Source organism: Schistocerca serialis, chromosome 4 (genome assembly GCF_023864345.2).
Source record: "Schistocerca serialis cubense isolate TAMUIC-IGC-003099 chromosome 4, iqSchSeri2.2, whole genome shotgun sequence".
Taxonomy (NCBI): Eukaryota; Metazoa; Arthropoda; class Insecta; order Orthoptera; family Acrididae; genus Schistocerca; species Schistocerca serialis.
The window spans coordinates 244,880,374-244,896,509 of NC_064641.1; the positions used below are offsets into that span (position 1 = coordinate 244,880,374).

A 16,136-nucleotide genomic window follows, 5' to 3' on the forward strand; every position below is an offset into this window, starting at 1 on the left:
CTAGAAGAAGGGATCGGTTGGTAGGACATGTTCTGAGGCATCAAGGGATCACCAATTTAGTGTTGGAGGGCAGCGTGGAGGGTAAAAATCGTAGAGGGAGACCAAGAGATGAATACACTAAGCAGATTCAGAGGGATGTAGGTTGCAGTAGGTACTGGGAGATGAAGAAGCTTGCACAGGATAGAGTAGCATGGAGAGCTGCATCAAACCAGTTTCAGGACTGAAGACCACAACAACAGCAACATGTACTTATAAAAAAATAGGACACCTTACTTTTGGGATTACCCTCGTACCATGTGTATGCCGTATCACTGTCATCTGTATACTTGCGTATCGCTGTCCCCTGACTTCGGTCACCTCTGTGTATAGACATCGTCCAGTTTTACCCTCCGCTAAAAGTAGAAGGCATGAAATAAAGCAATAAATCCATGAACAAGGTCAGATGTAAAGTCCTATTAGTAAACAAAGTATTATTAAAGGGCGTTAAAGCTGCAATGCCTTCTTTTTTTAAAGTTAATTTTTGTCTCTTCACTTTCATTAGTATTAATGTGGCATCAGAGCAGTCTATCCTAAAAACACTGACTGGAAACCAAGGGCGTGATATCTTGTCAAACTCAACGAATGAGCTTTTGAAGAAAGATCGCAATTTTAGAACCTTGCTCTTCTTGTGAAAATATCTGCAGACGCCCATGGGTCATCGGCGGCTAGTTTTGTACAGCTAGGAGTGAGGAGAACGTGGTGCTGCAGTGAGTACAATAGACGGCGCTCACCTGCGTCCGCTGGTTGATGCGGCCGAGGCAGGAGAAGAGCAGCCCGTCAGCGGCCATGGCGTACATGCAGCGCGGCAGCGCGAACAGCGAGCCAAACAGCGTCGTGGTCATGCCGGACAGCGCGCCCAGGGCCACGGCCCAGCGAACCCAGGGCAGGCCCAGGCTCGCGAACGCCTCGGGCAGCGCCGCGTCCGGCACGATGCTCGAGAAGGGCTGCACCATGGTCAGCGCCGCGCTCACCAGCACGTAGCTCAGCGTCACCACCGACATCGACACGATCGTCGCCTTCGGGATCGACACGCTCGGGTCCATCGCCTCCTCGCCTGACGTCGCTGCGGGCACAGTCGTACCGTATTACCATTCCTCAAGCTTGTTGAGCACCATCTGCACAGTCACAATCTGAGCTCCTAGGGAACCTACACCATGTGATCAAAAGTATCCAGATACACCTAAAACAAATGTTTTTCATATTAGGTGCATTTTGCTGCCACCTAACGCCAGGTACTCATATCAGCGACCTCAGTAGTCATTAGACATCGTGAGAGAGCAGAATGGGGCGCTCTGCGGAACTCACGGACTTCGAGAGTGGTCAGGTGATGCGGATCACTTGTGGCATACGTCTGCAAGCGAGATTTTTTTTTTTTTTGTATCCCCCCTGGGAGGCCGCACGTGGGTAAGGAACAGGAACAGGAAAAGGTACAACATGTCGGTACTGCTGTATGAATTTAAATCCCCTTTACTCAAGTAATAAGAATACATAACTTGGAATGAGGTGCGAAGCTGAAGTGAAGTGTCCTGGCTGACTGCGCCTGATGAAATGGGCTGAATCTGTAGCGACGTTCATAGAGCTGCACAGCACCAGCTAGAGGGCGCTGTCGTCGGTGTCTCGTGGTAGTTGCCAACCTTTGAAACTATGCCGTGGCATCATTGATACCACAATTTTCACCCCCTAAACATCCTTAGGTCTACTATTTCCGATGTGAAGACACGCGTACAGCACAAAAGCGTACAGGCCGACCTCATCTGACAGAGACTGCCGACAGTTGAAGAGGGTTGTAATGTGTAATAGGCAGACATCTATTCAGACCATCACACAGGAATTCCAAATTGCATCAGGATCCACTGCAAGTACTATTACAGTTAGGCAGGACATGAGAAAACTTGGATTTCATGGTCGAGCGGCTGGTCATAAGCCATACATCACGTCGGTAAATGCCAAACGGCGCCTCACTTGGTGTGAGGAGGTACACATTGGACGATTGAACAGTGTGGAGTGACGGTACACAATGTGGCGATCCAATAGCAGCGTGTGGGTATGGTAAATGCCCAGTGAACGTCATCTGCTAGCATGTGTAGTGCTAACAGTAAAATTCGGAGGTGGTGGTGTTATGGTGTGTTCGTGTTTTTCATGGAGGGTGTTTGCACCCCTTGTTGTTTTGCGTGGCACTATCACAGCACAGGCCTACATTGATGTTTTAATCACCTTAGGAGGTGACAAAACTTGGATTTAATGGACGAGCGGCTGCTCATAAGCCATACATCACGCCGGTAAATGCCAAACGGTGCCTCACTTGGTGTAAGGAGTGTAAACATTGGACGATTGAACAGTGTGGAGTGACGGTACACAATGTGGCGATCGAATGGCAGCGTGTGGGTATGATGAATGCCCAGTGAACGTCATCTGCTAGCGTGTGTAGTGCTAACAGTAAAATTCGGAGGTGGTGGTGTTATGGTGTGGTCGTGTTTTTCATGGAGGGTGCTTGCACCCCTTGTTGTTTTGCGTGGCACTATCACAGCACAGGCCTACATTGATGTTTTAAGCACCTTCTTGCTTCTCACTGCTGAAGAGCTATTCGGGGATGGTAATTGCATCTTTCAAAACGATCGAGCACCTGTTCATAATGCACGGCCTGCAACGGAGTGGTTACACGACAATAACATACCTGTAATGGACTGGCCTGCACACAAAGTCCTGAATGAATCCTATAGAACACCTTTGGGATGGTTTGAAACGCCGACCTCGTGCCAGGCCTCACCTACCGACATCGATACCTCGCCTCACTGCAATTGGACTGCCATTCCCCAAGAAACCTTCCAGCACCTGACTGAACATATGTCTGCGAGAGTGGAAGCTGTCATCAAGGCTAAGGGTGGGCCAACGCGATATTGAATTCCAGCATTACCGATGGAGGGCGCAACGAACTTGTAAGTCATTTTCAGCCAGGTGTCCGGATACTTTTGATCACATAGCGTATATTGTTAGGTTGGTGCGTAAGTTCACGGCGTTTTTTTTTGCATGTTGGTATTCCGTTTGCTATGGGTTTCTTTATCGATTGTCATTTTTTATTTGTAGTTCACTCTTGCTATTTGAGTTTGCATATTGTCATTTTCCTCATTTGTAGATAGTGAATGGAGGTGTGGACGTTTGAAAATGGAATTTCAGGTGGAGAAATGCGGAAGGTTTGCGACATATTCTATTCTATGAGTTCAGTAGAGAGGTGCAGTTGCGGAGCAGCCAGAAACATTTGCACTGTGCATGGGAATAATGCCACTGGACAGAGCATTGCAGGAAAAGGGTTTTTCTCGTTTTAAGTAGGATCGTTTTGACATGAGTGACTCTCTACATTGAGGAAGATCTTTGGAGTTTGATGAAGATCGTCTAAACGCGTTAAGGTAGCATGACCCATGTTACTGTACTCAAGAACTGCAAATATGATGGCCGGCTGAAGTGGCCGTGTGGTTCTTACGGTCGCAGGTTCGAATCCTGCCTCGGGCATGGATGTGTGTGATGTCCTTAGGTTAGTTAGGTTTAACTAGTTCTAAGTTCTAGGGGACTAATGACCTCAGAAGTTGGGTCCCATAGTGCTCAGAGCCATTTTTTATTATATTTTTTATTTTTGCAAATATGATTAACTGTGGTCATTCCACCATTGCACGATGTTTGCTCACAATGGACAAGTGAATGCTCTAAGTCAAAATCAAAAAAATCTGCAGGTGGAAGTAAGTCACAGGAAATGAAACATGGCTTCATGCCTTCGAACCGGCAACAAAACGGAAACACACGGATTGGTGCCACGCCACCTCTCCTCTGAAGAAAAACTTCAGAACTCCACCCTCGGCCGGTAAAGTCATGTCGACGGTTTTCTGGGACTCTGAATGGGTTATACTGTTTGACATCCTCCATCACGATGCAACAATCAACTCTGAAGCGTATTGTGCTAACCTCTGGAAATTGAAGAAACGAGGGGAGCTGACAAAACTTGATCTGACTGTTTTTCCTCATCCGCCCTACAGTCCGCATCTCACGCCTTCTGACTTCCATCTGCTATTAGGGATAGACATCTGAGTAAAATAGCTTACCACGCCTATTTTTATTCTCTGCTTTCATATGGCATCATATTCTGGGGTAACTCATCATTGAGTAAAAGTGTGTTCATTGCACAAAAGCGTGTGATCAGAATAATTGCTGGAGCTCATCCAAGATCATCCTGCAGACACTTATTTAAAGAGCTAGAAATCTTCACTGTAGCCTCACAATATATATATTCACTTAGGAAATTTGTTATTAACAATCCGAACGAATTCAAAAGTAATAGCAGTGTACATGACTACAACACTAGGAGAAAGGATGATCTTCACTTCTCAAGGTTAAATCTAACTTTGGCTCAGAAGGGGGTAAATTATGCTGCCACAAAAGTCTTTGGTCACTTACCTAATACCATTGAAAGTCTGACAGATAGCCATATAGCATTTAAAAGGAAATTAAAAGAATTTCTTAATGGCAACTCCTTCTACTCATTAGATGAATTTTTGGATATAGTGAGTGGGTAATTTCCCAACCTCCACAAAAAAATATATATTGAGAGACTTAAAGTAGTAAAGGAGTTTTGCTATTTAGGGAGTAAAATAATTGATGATGGTCATAGTAGAGATGATATAAAATGTAGACTTACAATGGCAAGGAAATCGTTTCTGAAGAAGAGAAATTTGTTAACATCGAGTATAGATTTAAGTGTCAGGAAGTCGTTTCTGAAAGTATTTGTATGGAGTGTAGCCATGTATGGAAGTGAAACGTGGACGATAAATAGTTGGGAGGAGAAGAGAATATAATCTTTCGAAATGTGGTGCTACAGAAGAATGCTGAAGATTAGATGGGTAGATCACATAACTAATGAGGAGGTATTGAATAGAATTGGGGAGAAGAGGAGTTTGTGGCACAACTTGACAAAAAGAAGGGACTGGTTGGTAGGATATGTTTTGAGGCATCAAGGGATCACAAATTTAGCATTGGAGGGCAGCGTGGAGGGTAAAAATCGTAGAGGGAGACCAAGAGATGAATACACTAAACAGATTCAGAAGGATGTAGGTTGCAGTAAGTACTGGGAGATGAAGAAGCTTGGACAGGATAGAGTAGCATGGAGAGCTGCATCAAACCAGTCTCAGGACTGAAGACCAAAACAACAACAACATTGAATGTCATGTAATATTTTGTCTAATGTAATATCTTGTATTGACACCTTTTATTAACCTGACACGTTCCACATCATTACGAAGTGTCGTATTCATGATCTATGGAACAAGTACTAATCTAATCTAATCTAATCTGGATGCACTCCACGGGAAGCAGCATGTGGATGATGGCGATGTTATTGAGGCTGCAAGACGTAGGCTCCGACGTCGACCAGTAGAGTGGAACCATACAGATATACAGGCCCTCTACATCTACATCTACATCTACATCCATACTCCGCAAGCCACCTCACGGTGTGTAACGGAGAGTACCTTCAGTACCTCTATCGGTTCTCCCTTCTATTCCAGTCTCGTATCGTTCGTGGACAGAAGGATTGTCGGTATGCTTCTGTGTGGGCTCTAATCTCTCTGATTTTATCTTCATGGTCTCTTCGCGAGATATACTTAGGAGGGAGGAATATACTGCTTGACTCTTTGGTGAAGGTATGTTCTCGAAACTTCAACAAAAGCCCGTACCGAGCTGCTGAGCGTCTCTCCTGCAGAGTCTTCCACTGCAGTTTATCTACCATCTCCGTAACGCTTTCGCGATTACTAAATGATCCTATAATGAAGCGCGCTGCTCTCCGTAGGATCTTCTCTATATCTTCTATCAAGCCTATCTGGTACGGATCCCACACTGCTGAGCAGTATTCAAGCAGTGGGCGAACAAGTGTACTGTAACCTACTTCATTTGTTTTCAGATTGCATTTCTTTAGGATTCTTCCAATGAATCTCAGTCTGGCATCTGCTTTACTAACGATCAACTTTATATGATCATTCCATTTTCAATCACTACTAATGCCTACACCCAGATAATTTATGGAATTAACTGCTTCCAGTTGCTGACCTGCTATATTGTAGCTAAATGATACAGGATCTTTCTTTCTATGTATTTGCAGCACATTACACTTGTCCACATTGAGATTCAATTGCACCAAGCGTCAATTCGCTGCAGATCCTCCTGCATTTCAGTACAATTTTCCGTTGTTACAACCTCTCGATATACCACAGCATCATGCGCAAAAAGCTTCAGTGAACTTCCGATGTCATCCACAAGTTCATTTATGTATATTGTCAACAGCAACGATCCTACGGCACTCCCCTGTGGCACACCTGAAATCACTCTTACTTCATGTAAGATGGCGATAGGCTGTCGCATTGAGCTGAGACTATGACGAAAAATATGGTTTTTGTAGACAAAAGAGTGGGAAATAATACGGTGTAAAACCAAAAGACTTTCAGAAAAAAATGTTCTACATTACTTACTGAACACACCTCATATACCGTGAAATTTTCCATGCAAAACGGGGGACTTCTAAGCTCCCAATCTCTGTCCTAATTTTCAACTGTGCAGCTGCATAGCCGGTTGCTGCATCACGGCTTACCGATGCTGTCGAATCCGACGAACGCGTAGAAGAGCGTAGCGGCGCCTGTTGTAACGCCAGCCAGGCCGTAGGGCAGGAAGCCGCCCATTACCCAGTTCTCGAAGCGGGCGTACCAGAAGCCGACGACGACGATGACGGCCATGACGGCCAGGTTGACGACGGTGAGCAGGCTGTTGACGAGCGCCGAGCCCTTGACGCCGGCGGCGAGCAGCGCGGCGAACGCGATGCAGACGGCGGCGGCCAGGAAGTCCGGGTAGGGCGCGAGCAGCGGCTCGTGCATGCCGCCCGTCAGCGCCAGCGTGGCGTTGCTGATGGCCCGCCCCGACAGCGAGTCCACGTAGCCCGACCAGGCGCGCGCCACCGACGCAGCCCCTGCTCGCACACGCACACTCAGAACACGTCACGCGGCGGAGAGGCAGCAGCGGCCAGGAGGGAGGCGTAGAGCAGAAATATCTCTGGAGTGAACATTGCGTCCTGCGCATGTTGTCAACATTAAACTGGAATTGTCGCGTGATCTAGGGACGACGTCGATTGTTTAACGCCACTTCACGTCCGCCATCAGTTGACGTCACGTGTTGTCACATAACATCAAATTATTCTACAATACCTTTCGAATGGAGGCATTCGCACAGGTCGACGTCACGTCATTTCACGGTACGTCAAGGTTTCTCGGAAAGAAAATTTTGACGGAACCAGTCTGTTAACATCTTAAGTTAACCTATTTTCGCCGCGCTCATTCTCCTTATAATAGTGGATTTTGAACTGTTGTATCTTCATAATCTTTATTTTATAATAGCGCTTTGTTTTAGTGACAAATTGGAGATGTTCCATGACGAGTGGGATATTTTTTCCACTTTCTTACACAACCGAGGTCGTATATCTGAAGGCGAAAAGTTATTTAGGTTTTACGATAACACAACAGTGCTGACGCCCACAATATATATGTATAAGAACATAAGTAGACGAAGCTAATTTCAACATATGACATTTTAAGCAAAAAAGTCAGCTTTAATGAAGGAGTAAAATACAATTGTTTATGACGTTATTAATTACATAAGAAAAAACAATGGATAAGTTTAACAGGCTTCATTAATTCGTTTAAAGCTTTCTTTGATGTGTATGAATGTACATACTTTCCCTAGCAAATAATTGTCGATGTTTTGAAACGTTGTCTCACTTCTCAGTAATTTACTGAACATAACTCCTCAAGAACATAGGTTATAAAGTTTGCTTCGGCCATTGATAAACTTTTGTCATTGTTAGCTCCTCAGTTCTGATACTATACTCTAACATTTTATGCATATTACGGATGGTGACTCACTACCCCAATTTTGCCGTTCAGCACTGTGTTAAGCGACTTGACATGAAAGACAATGTAAATACATGCTGACGTGAAGCTTCTGTGACGTCATGCTCGTTCATTTTGCTCTTCAAAGCTAAGAGCACAATTTATTTCAAATATCAGACGTAAACTGCTATGGTGCCTGCAAAACGTCTATACTAAATCCAGAGCACTTACGAAGGGAATCTGTATTTACTAAAGTGCGCGTCATTTATGACGGCGGCCGAGTTTAGGTTCGTTCTGCGCATCTGACGTCACAAAACACAATGAACAGAGAACGACGTTGCCAGAGCTCGACTGCAGTGCAGAGCACGGACGAGTGTCTTCAGTTTTAGAAACGTTCAGTCATAAATAAAGTAATTGAATGAAAGCAATGTCTTGATAGCAGACTTTCTTTTATAGAAAGTTTGGAAAAAGCATTCTTTATATCAATTGCTTCATATTCTATTAATTAATTGAACCAAACAAGCAATAAGCCTCCTAATTCAGGCGATAGCAAGGACAGGTGTTTGTATCATTCTCACTAATCGCTTTTTTGCAGTAAAGAACACCAGTAATTGTTTATTTCCTATTGTATTTCGATGAAGCGTGAGTAATTCATAGCCATACGAACAGTGTTTGTTGGTATTTTGCGTGATATTTTAAAGTCCTCCGGGAGATACATTGAACGAAGAGCTGCATTAGCATAATGGTTAAAGTGTATGGCTGCCAAGCAAACGGTTCTGAGTTCAAACTTTAATGGGTGCTTAATATTTTCTTTATTTAAGAACAATATCGAAGTGTCTTACTTCATGAATTTTATTCGTTTGAATGTAATTTTTTGAAATTTCTAGTGGCATCTAAAATCGACCATATGGAAAGTATATGCTGTGGACTTTTACCTCTGCAAACTCTTCAAAATTTCGTGCAATGGTTTACTGCTGCACAATAACTGCGTTGAACATAGAAACAAAATTAAGTCATTTATAGGGGGAAAGGTATCAGTGAAGAAGATGTGTAAAAATCAAATTTTTGGGCCAAACAGGTTGTGTGAAATCGAATGATAAAGTGTATCAAAGCAGTCGAAACACCATGTGTCTGCACAGGCGAGCAGTGCAATGATGACAATATCGTGCACAGCATGGAATGCGGGGAGCACGTCTCTATAGCAGTGAAAGGGTTAATGCGGCCGTGGTGGCTTTACTTCATAAACTGGGCGCTCCCCCCTAAATGTAGGTTTGCGAACTATGCTATACTATGGCGCTGCTTCTCTTGGCGCATACAACTGGCAACGCAGCAATCTCCTGCATCTGGGCGGGCATGCGCGAACCACCATGATAAAAGAATTGAACTATAGCGATATGACAACATTCAAAATTTATAGGACAAATGTCGGACAAATCTACGGTGTAGCGAGATCACATGACCATTGTGGCAAAGTATGTTGACAACACAAATTCAATTCTGCGCTTCTGAATGCTCACTCCAGAGATATTTCTACTCTATGGAGGGAAGCGCAGAACACTAACAGGCTCCTTCCCATAGAGTAAATATATCTGCAGTGAGCACTGCGTTCTGTGCATGTTGTCAACATTAAACCAGGATTGTCACGTGTTTTCGGGACTTCGCTGTGCGTGTGTGCTTTCTGCAGCGTTTGAAGTTTATAATATCAAGAGTTTTTGTTGTGTTTCATTGTTGATTGATAGTGTAATAGCGAGGGTGAATTGCTGTTGAAGCTACGGATGCAAAGAAAAATATGTGAAAGGAGGGATAGTAACTTACTGGTGCTCTTCACCCAGACGATTCTAATAAAATATACAGGGTGTACCATGCAGCTCTAATTATAATTATCATATAATTAAGAGACACTGTATATGTTTAAAAATTTCGAGACGCATTATAATTAATGCTTGATTCTGTAGACCTATTTTTCTACGATTTTCTGGCTACACTCCTGGAAATGGAAAAAAGAACACATTGACACCGGTGTGTCAGACCCACCATACTTGCTCCGGACACTGCAAGAGGGCTGTACAAGCAATGATCACACGCACGGCACAGCGGACACACCAGGAACCGCGGTGTTGGCCGTCGAATGGCGCTAGCTGCGCAGCATTTGTGCACCGCCGCCGTCAGTGTCAGCCAGTTTGCCGTGGCATACGGAGCTCCATCACAGTCTTTAACACTGGTAGCATGTCGCGACAGTGTGGACGTGAACCGTATGTGCAGTTGACGGACTTTGAGCGAGGGCGTATAGTGGGCATGCGGGAGGCCGGGTGGATGTACCACCGAATTGCTCAACACGTGGGGCGTGAGGTCTCCACAGTACATCGATGTTGTCGCCAGTGGTCGGCGGAAGGTGCACGTGCCCGTCGACCTGGGACCGGACCGCAGCGACGCACGGATGCACGCCAAGACCGTAGGATCCTACGCAGTGCCGTAGGGGACCGCACCGCCACTTTCCAGCAAATTAGGGACACTGTTGCTCCTGGGGTATCGGCGAGGACCATTCGCAACCGTCTCCATGAAGCTGGGCTACGGTCCCGCACACCGTTAGGCCATCTTCCGCTCACGCCCCAACATTGTGCAGCCCGCCTCCAGTGGTGTCGCGACAGGCGTGAATGGAGGGACAAATGGAGAGGTGTCGTCTTCAGTGATGAGAGTCGCTTCTGCCTTGGTGCCATTGATGGTCGTATGCGTGTTTGGCGCCGTGCAGGTGAGCGCCACAATCAGGACTGCATACCACTGAGGCACACAGGGCCAACACCCGGCATCATGGTGTGGGGAGCGATCTCCTACACTGGCCGTACACCACTGGTGATCGTCGAGGGGACACTGAATAGTGCACGGTACATCCAAACCGTCATCGAACCCATCGTTCTACCATTCCTAGACCGGCAAGGGAACTTGCTGTTCCAACAGGACAATGCACGTCCGCATGTATCCCGTGCCACCCAACGTGCTCTAGAAGGTGTACGTCAACTACCCTGGCCAGCAAGATCTCCGGATCTGTCCCCCATTGAGCATGTTTGGGACTGGTTGAAGCGTTGTCTCACGCGGTCTGCACGTCCAGCACGAACGCTGGTCCAACTGAGGCGCCAGGTGGAAATGGCATGGCAAGCCGTTCCACAGGACTACATCCAGCATCTCTACGATCGTCTCCATGGGAGAATAGCAGCCTGCATTGCTGCGAAAGGTGGATATACACTGTACTAGTGCCGACATTGTGCATGCTCTGTTGCCTGTGTCTATGTGCCTGTGGTTCTGTCAGTGTGATCATGTGATGTATCTGACCCCAGGAATGTGTCAATAAAGTTTCCCCTTCCTGGGACGATGAATTCACGGTGTTCTTATTTCAATTTCCAGGAGTGTATATAATAGATATTACGGCTCGTACAAAAGCTTACAAACAATCACTTCCTCTCGTAAATTTGCTAGTGGAACAGGAAAGGGAATGGTTAGTTGTTTCAGTCAATATTGTCCTCCATGCATTTATCAGTGACTTGTCGATTACATATATAGATTACACAGTCTACTATTTATTTAATAAACTGGGAGCAAGTACGTAAAATGCGTTAAATAAATACTTCAAAGTGTCACCAGTAAGAAAACTTGTGCTTTAGGTCGCAAAAACGAGAAAATAAATACCCAGAAATAGCAGAAAAAAGGACGAATTAGCAGGGATATAATCGCTAATGTGTGGCAAAGTCGGTGTTTTTCGGACACTTGCAAAAGTACTAGCGTACTGTCAAGTCATTTTGCAAGACTATCACTGAAAAAATGTACGTCAGGTTCTGTAATAATATAAAGTGCCGTATCATACCGAAAACTACCAAAAAGTGAGTGCATCTGATCTGTGACACCCATCGCAAAGAAGCAGATTGTAATATCACTTGCCCTTGAAAGTTACGCAGCTGCTTTATTCCTGGTATCAAATGGATACTGTTAAAATGTCTGCACAACATATATAAATAATCCACGACACGTTCGAAAAGAATCCGTCTGTACTAGGGATGTAGTGACATTCTAAATATACAGGGCGCTGTACAGACAAACACACGACGTCCCGAGAACACGTGACCACGCCGGCAATGTATGTTGAGTTGCTGTGAATGCTCACTCCAGAGATATTTACTCTATGCCTCTATGCTCCTTCCCCCATCTCCCCCCCCCCCCAAAAAAAGGAGAGGGGGGACTAGGGAGGGGGGTGGAGGAACTGGCTGGCGGCAGCCTTACTGGTGCTCTTCACCCAAACGATTCTAATAAAATATACAGGGTGTATCATAATTAAAGATGTAAACGCATACAGTTGAAAGTACACGATGGTTGAAGCAAGAAAATCTCAGCAAATGTAAGTCAGCATATGACTGTCTCCACAGACCTTCAGTATTAAAAATTTTAAGAAATCTAGGACTCCATCCAAAACTAATTAAAATAATACAACTCACTCTAACCAACACCAAATCAAAAGTGAAGTTTAGAGGAGAAATTTCGGAACCATTCCTCATAAAAACAGGCTTAAGACAAGGTGACTGCCTATCACCATTACTGTTCAACTGTGCACTGGAATACATAATGAGAGAATGTTACAAGGACAATCCAAAGAGGATAAGAATTGGAAGTGCAAAAGTTGATATTAGCTTAAACTGCTTGGGATTCGCTAATGATCTTGCTCCCCTAGCCAACACCATTCAAGAAGCCAGGCAACAAGTGAAATCACTACAAGAAATAGCAGAGAAAGTAGGCCTTAAAATATCATTTGAAAAAACGGAGATTATGCTAACTGATTCACCACTTGCAAACAAAATTACAATAGGAGAACACGAAATCAAAATTGTTGATAAATTTAAATATTTAGGCGAAATAATAACATACAATCTAAATGAGAAGCCATCATGGCAGAATAGAATAAAAAAACTGAACTATGCAAATTACATTACCAAAACTACATACAACAAAAAAAAGCCTATCTATAGATGCAAAATTAAAACAATAAACAGTTACACAACCAGAAATAACGTATGCAGCTGAAACTATCTTCAAAACAACTAATACAGCAGAAATTGACAGAATACTAAAAATAGAAAGAAGAATAATTAGGACATGTCTAAATAAACAGTATAAAATAAATGGACATTGGCGAATAGCATCAAATGAAACAGTATATAAGACAATAGAACCAGTCATGAGCACAATCAAGAAGAAACGCATCTCATCCTTTGGACATCTGATGAGAACTCCAGAAAACAGAATTAGTAAAAAAATAATAGAAAAATGTGGAATAGCAAGAGTGACATTAAATGGATCACAGAAATTAAGGACGATATAAAAGAACTTCAAATTACAGTAGATGACCTAAAAAACGACACATAAAACCAGAATACTGCAAGACTGCAAACCAGACTGCAAATGAAAATCAATAAAAGGAGTAGAGGAAGAGTTGTCTCAGATGAAGAAAGAAAGAAAATATCTGAAACAATAAAGAAATATTGGGCAGACAGAAGAGCAAAACATCTTTTATATAATAGACTCTAATAATTATATTACCTAAATATCATATTAAGTTACTGTTGAACCAAATTGTATCCCTATGTAACAACTTGTTTAGAACTTTGTATTTTTGACTAGAGTGGTCCAATGAAGGCCATAAAATAAATAATAATAATAATAAAATATAAAAACAGCAATAAAAAACTGTTTGCAGGATAACTACGACCGTTACCAGCCACTGCTGATATGATAACATTTCCATAGCGTAGAGCCGCAGTCATATAATACCGTTTAAACGACACTTCCGCCATTTGACTGTATAGACTGTTTATTCTACTGTACAATCATGATTTCGGCCTGTGGACATTTTAAGGGGGGTAGGACGTCAAACAGGCCGACTTGGAGCAGGAGAGACACTACAGGACATTTTAATTTCCACTGTCTATATTTTTGCAAATAAATTCATAAAACTTTGGCAGCATGACCAGGAAGGATTCAGGATTCACACTCATAACAGTGGAAGTTCAAAAACATAACAAAATAAAATTTTTTACATGTGAAATTTCATCATTTTTTCACTTACTATTGGCTGCATTTGTTGCTGTAGGTACACTTTTCTTCGTAAGTAAGAGAGATTCTTCGATGAATTTTGCACAACATACAAACCATACTTACAGGCGTACGAAACTGTAGAATGTGTTTAATTAATAGTTAAATGAATGATCTACTTACATTTTAAACTTCATGTTTAGAAAAAACTCAAATTCTACAGTTAATTATCTAAATTTTTACCATAGTTTTTAATAGATTTGGAAAATTCTAGAGTTTTACATTAAAGAGTAAGTATACCTAGCTCGAAAGTAGTAAGTTATATATTTTGAATGTTACATGTACCTAAGTACAGAAATTTGTGTTTTCCGGAAAATGGCCATTAAAGTTTCTGCTTGTATTTGGCATGTTTTAAGAACTGTCCAGCACCATAACCAGGTTCTTTTTCATTTTCTAAATCAGTTTCCTTCCTTTTCACATCCCCATGATGCACACCTCTTGATTTTATCACCTCCAAAAATGATTTATCTGTTTTCACTACACGCTCTCTGCCTATCGCTTACAAAGCTTTGATGCAGTTCACGCTGGACCTAATTCCCATTTTCTCTAAAACATATTTCCTGCTTTACACACCACCATTAAAACATGAAACTGAATCATAAACACCAATAGCAAGTGCACTCCTTCGCACAAAAAAAGTTTTTGGCAATCTTTCCCATACACATTGGTTGAAACTTTCATTTGGGTTTTTGGTACCGCCATGAAGACATTTCTTCAATAAGTTTTCATTTGCAAGGTCCCTGAATATAAGTTTGATGACAATCTCTGGCACAAATATAAACATTCGAATTCTACAGAGCGAAATACACTTACGTATGACAGAAGAACACTGTCCAAAGGAGTGTGGCGCTGCATTACGGTACACTTAGGAGCAAATAACGTTCCTTATAATCTCTCAAACATATATGTTTTATACACTAAACTATTCAGGAAGATGTGCGCTACAAAATAGGCATATTTCTGAAAAATCGGTTTTCTTTTTAATTTTTGACGTCCTACCCCCCTTAAAGTGGCACAATGGAAAGATATATGTATACTAAATGCATGAAAAATGCAATTGTTCAGAAAGTGGCAACATTATGCCAATACAATGTAGGATCAAAATTCTTTAAATGTTTTTTGGAATTTAAAAAATTATTGAAATTGTGTTACTTACACATTAAGCATGATCAGACTAATTATGTATTTTCATAGTGCATTTCATATTGAGTATAGTACATGACATATAACAGTCCCTTCCTACCATTGTTGCATTTTTTGGTATAACCACATTTGTTTACATTACATATTCACAACTTTAGAACGACCATGCAAAGATATAGGCCTATGAACCTTGTCCAGTTTATGTAACTCTGGTCTTCAATGGATTCAGCCACAGATTCTTTCTGTCTTTCTTTCTTTTGCTTGTGCCTTTTCCCGCAGTTAGGCAGGGTCAGCACGGTTAATCGGATTTGGCAATGTTAGTGGAAGGGGTGGCCGGATGCCCTTTCTGCCGCCACCCCATACCCCACAGGACGGAATAAGTGTACCCCAACTGTCTGCGACTAGTGTAATCCATGGAATAGTACGAAAGTGTTCAAATGTCTGCGAGCCGTGTAACTGAGGCGAGATGTGGGGACCATCCCGGTATTCACTTAGGGGGATGTGGAAAACTGCCTAAAACCACATCCAGGGGCTGATCGGCACACCGGCCGTCATCGTTAATCCGCCAGGCGGATTCGATCCGGGTCCAGCGCACCTACCCGAGTCCAGGAAGCAGCGCATTAGCGCTCTCGGCAAATCTGGGATTCAGCCATAGATTACCCCACATAAATTGACATCATACGATGTTCATCTTTGGCTTCAATTAAATGACTAAATTTGACAAATAATTGGGCCTTTACATACAATAACTGTTTTTAGTGATCATTTTATGGCACAGTTATTCAGTTTATGTCAGACATGTTGGTTCTACACTCCTGGAAATTGAAATAAGAACACCGTGAATTCATTGTCCCAGGAAGGGGAAACTTTATTGACACATTCCTGGGGTCAGATACATCACATGATCAC

The 16,136-nt window shown here is 42.9% G+C and overlaps 1 protein-coding gene across 2 annotated transcripts in view; it reads right to left on the reverse strand.

Moving 5' to 3' along the window:
- Window positions 1–16,136, reverse strand: part of LOC126473641 (cationic amino acid transporter 4) — a 246,156-nt gene that overhangs the window by 68,647 nt on the left and 161,373 nt on the right. For both annotated transcript variants that reach the window (XM_050100830.1, XM_050100829.1), the window contains 2 exons: window positions 6,665–7,036; window positions 771–1,102 (listed from right to left, as the gene is read on the reverse strand). In XM_050100830.1, coding sequence (XP_049956787.1) covers window positions 771–1,102; window positions 6,665–7,036 — 704 coding nt within the window. The remainder of the gene's footprint in view (window positions 1–770; window positions 1,103–6,664; window positions 7,037–16,136) is intronic.